At 37.1% G+C, this 4,556-nt stretch overlaps 1 protein-coding gene across 1 annotated transcript in view; it reads left to right on the plus strand.

Annotated features, from left to right (window-relative positions):
* Nucleotides 1-2,329: 2,329 nt before the first annotated feature.
* The window catches only part of LOC116092178 (olfactory receptor 4C46-like), a 5,273-nt gene continuing 3,046 nt past the window's right edge, over nt 2,330-4,556 (plus strand). Inside the window, exon 1 of the mRNA XM_031373526.1 lies at nt 2,330-2,343. Within this exon, the coding sequence (XP_031229386.1) occupies nt 2,330-2,343 (14 nt within the window). The remainder of the gene's footprint in view (nt 2,344-4,556) is intronic.

Consider the following 4,556-nt stretch of genomic DNA (forward strand, 5'->3'; position numbering starts at 1 on the left):
CACTTAAATTTCTTAGGACATGATCAATGGACCTGGACCAACAACCTTGATTTGTGACTAGAACTAATTAATCATTGGAGAATGCATAGATATAATAAAAATGAAAATAAAGTTCAGATTATTAAGATTGGATGTGGATTGTATGTGTCTCAGTAAAAATTATTGAGATCCAGAGAAATATCAAACCATAACTAAATAGGGAAGAAGAAAAGAAAACAAAAACCAACATAAACATCTGATATAAATATATAAAGGAATAAGACCTCGGTTGAAGATGCATTCTCAAAGTATCTTCATAGCATATTTTTGAGTTTAAAGTTCAAGAGAATATTGATAGGAAGCTGACCTAAAAAAATGATTGGTCATTAAACAAAGAAAACAGCAAAGAAAATGAGAATTAGCCTATAGAATAAGAACAGGTAGATAGGTAGATAGATATACATCAATCAAAAGTATATATACAAAATATATGTACTAAATTATACAAAATGATCAGCTTTGAGAGCATATAAACTAACATTATATTAGGTTATATAGACAGGCTGCCAATTAACTAGGTTATATTTAGGAGTGCAGGAAATAAGAATAAATGAAAAAAGAGCCGCAATTTCAAAGGAAAGTGCAGATGGGTATATGTAGGCATCAAAGGAAAGAAAGGGGAGAAAGAAATAATGTGATTAAATTATAATCTCAAAATTTAAAAATGCTTCAAAAATAATCCAAGAAATTAAAAGAAAGTTCTCAAGAGTATAACAACAAATAACCAATATACATTTCAAGAAATGGGCAAAATCCATAGCAATCAGAGATATGCCAAATTGAATCTATTTCGAGATTTCATATCACCCTTGTAAAAATGGTCTTTATCAAAAATATAAGATTTATGCACATTTCCCAATACAGAGAAAATGTAAATTTATGTAGCCACTATCAAAACTCCTGTGAATACTCCTAAGAAATCTAAAAACAGATGTTTCACATGTGTCAGAAACACTACTCCTATACATATACTCAAAGACCTTTATACTCTATGGTAGAGATAAAACTTTATAGTAGATATCCATACACATTCATGTTTACTGATCCTCTCTTCATTATATCAAGAGAGAGAATTATCTCAGATGCCTATCACCTGATCGGGAATTAAAGCCTCATACCTAAACCTAGTAAAAGCAATATACAGCAAACCTGTAGCCAACATCAAACTAAATGGAGGGAAAGTTGAAGCAATCCCACTAAAATAGGGACTAGAAAAGGCTGCCCATGCTCTCCCTACCTATTCAATATTGTACTTGAAGTCCTAGCTAGAGCAATTAGACAACAAAGGAGATCAAAGGGAAAACAAGTTGGAAAGGAAGTAGTCAAATTATCACTATTTGCAGATGATATGATATAATTAAGTGACCCCACAAATTCCACCAGAGAACTCCTACACCTGAAAACAACTTCAGGAAAGCAGATGAATACAAAATCAACTCAAGCAAATCAGTGGCTTTCCTCTACACAAAGGATAAATAGGTTGAGAAAGAAATTAGGGAAACAACACCCTTCAAAATAGTCACAAATAATATAATAATACCTTGGTGTGACTCTAACCAAGCAAGTGAAAGATCTGAATGACAAGAACATCAAGTCCCCGAAGAAAGAAATCGAAGAGGATCTCAGAAGATGGAAAGATCTCCCATGCTCATAGATTGGCACGATTAATATAGTAAAAATGGCTATCTTGCTGAAAGCAATCTAGAGATTCAATACAATCCCCATTAAAATTCCAAATCAATTCTTCACAGACTTAGAAACAGCAATTTGTAAATTTATTTGGAATAACAAAAAACCCAGGATAACAAAAACAATTCTCAGCAGGAAAAGAAATTCTGGGGAAATAACCATCCCTGACCTCAAGCTGTACTATGGAGCAATGGTGATAAAAATTGCATGGTATTGGTTCAGAGACAACCAGAATGATCAACGGAATAGAATTGATGATCAGAAATGAACCCACATACCTGTAGTCACTTGATCCTTGACAAAGGTGCTAAAACTATTTAGAGGAAAAGAGACAGAATTTTCAACAAATGGTGCTGGTTGGCAGTCAGCATGTAGAAGAATGCAAATTGATCCATTCTTATCTCCTTGTACAATGCTCAAATACAAGTGGATCAAGGACCTCCACATAAAACCACATACACTGAATGTAATAGAAGAGAAAGTGGGGGAAGTTCCTTGAACACGTGGACACGGGAAATTTTCCTGAATAGAACACCAAAGGCTTATGCTCTAAGATCAACCATTGACAAATGGGACCTCATAAAATTGCAAAGCTTCTGTAATGCAAAGGACACTGTCACTAGGACAAAAATGGTCACCTACAGATTGAGAAAAGATCTTTACCAATTCTACATCCAATAGAGGGTTAATATCCAATATGTACAAAGAATTCAAGAAGTTAGACTCCCAAGAATCAAATAACCGTATTAAAAATGGAGTAGAGTTAACAAAGAATTTTCAACTGGGAGTATTGAATGGCAGAGAAGCAAATGTTCAACATCCTCAGTTTTCAGAGAAATACAAATACAACCCTGAGATTCCACCTCACACCAGTCAGAATGGCTAAGATCAAATCTCAGGTGACAACAGATGCTGGCCAGGATGTGGAGAAAGAGGAGCACTCCTCCACTGTTGCTGGGATTGCAAGCTGGTACAACCCCTCTGGAAATCTGTCTGGTAGTTCCTCAGAAAATTGGACATAGTATTACCTGAAGAACTAGCTATTGCATTCCTGGTCTTATACCAAAAAACTCCCCAACATATAAGAAGGACACATACTCCACTATATTCATAGCAGCCTTATTTATAATAGCCAGAAGCTGGAAAGAACACAGGTGTTCTTCAACAGAGGAATGTATACAGAAAATGTGGTACACTTACACAATGGAATACTAGTCAGCTATTAAAAACAATGAATTCATGAAGTTCTTAGGCAAATGAATGGAACTATAAAACATTTTCCTGAGTGAGGTAACCCAAACACAAAGAGAACACACATGCTATGCACTCATAAGTGGATGGTAGCCCAAAATCCCGGAATACCCAAGATACAATTCACAGACCAGATGAAGCTCAAGAAGAAGGAAGAAAAAAGTATAGGTGCTTTGGTCCTTCTTAAAAGGGGGAACAAAATACTCATGTGAGCAAATATGGATACAAAGTGTGGAAGAGACTGAAGGAAAGGATATCCAGAGACTGTTCCACCTGGGGATCCATCTCATATACAGACATCAAACACAGACACAGCTGTGGTTTCCAAGAAATGCTAGCTGACAGGAGCCTGATATGGCTGTCTCCTCAGAGGCTCTGCCAGACCCTGACAAATACAGAGGTGGATGTTTGCTGCCAACCACTAGATTGAGCACTATTTCCCCAATGAGGAGTTAGAGAAAGGACTGAGGAGCTGAAGGGGTTTTTCAACTTCATAGGGAGAACAATATCAATCAACCACACCCCCAGAGCTCCCAGGGACAAAACCACTAAGCAAGGAGTACACATGTAGGGACCCATATCTCCAGCTGCATATGTAGCAGCTGATGGCCTTGTTGTGCATCAGTGGGAGGAGAGGCCTTGGCCTGTGAAGGCTGGATGCCTCAGTGTAGGAAAATGTGAATGCCAGGAGGGGGGTGTAGGGGGATGGGTAAGGGAACAACCTCATCAAACCAGGGGATAAGGAGATGGGATAGGGGGATTCCAGGTGGGAAAACTAAAAAGGGGATTTCATTTGAAAATGTAAATAAAGAGATCATCCAATAATAAAAAGAAAAAAGGGGGGTAAGGGAAAAGAATACAATTATTACCCCTGTCATATATATCACAAGGGAAGCTGTTTTCATTGTGCCCATGCTAGATTGAAGACACTGTTGTTTATGTGGCACTCAGTATTCTTAACCAAACTGTTAGAGAAAGGGATCTACTCCATGCTTTCTTTCTATGCTTGCAGAGTGCTACTCCCCATTGAACAGTAAGTGATTCACACATATCTTTTAAGAGACTGGATTCTAAGAGAGAGCCTTCCCATCAAAGAAGTTAATTAATTCCTGAGAGAGACAGCACAATAAGAAGATCATTGAACTTCTTTAAATACCCTTTTAGTGCAGGATGCAATGCTGTGTCTTTGCATGTCACATATCCTCAGCAAAAGTCCCTGTGAGTATAGTGGATCCATTGGAGTCTTTTCTACAACTTTGCAAGCTCCTGCCTTTCAAGAGGAATGACCATAATCAAAAATCAAAGATCATCTCTACATAGTTCATTAAAAGAATGTATTCCAGATTCAAACAGCACACTGTCTGTGAAATATCTTTAGGTTTTTGGAAGGAAGGAAAGATGTTTCTATGGAGACACTATGAGATACATGTTGATTAGATATCTACAAATATGTTAAGTATTTCATACTGAAAGTCTTCCTTTACGGACGGAGGTTTATTCAACATTCATAGTGCTCACTGGGAGCTGGAACTGCTGAGTTATAGCTTTCATTAGTGCTGATATGTGGTAAATACTGT

The sequence above is a fragment of the Mastomys coucha genome, unplaced genomic scaffold, assembly GCF_008632895.1.
Source record: "Mastomys coucha isolate ucsf_1 unplaced genomic scaffold, UCSF_Mcou_1 pScaffold15, whole genome shotgun sequence".
NCBI lineage: Eukaryota > Metazoa > Chordata > Mammalia > Rodentia > Muridae > Mastomys > Mastomys coucha.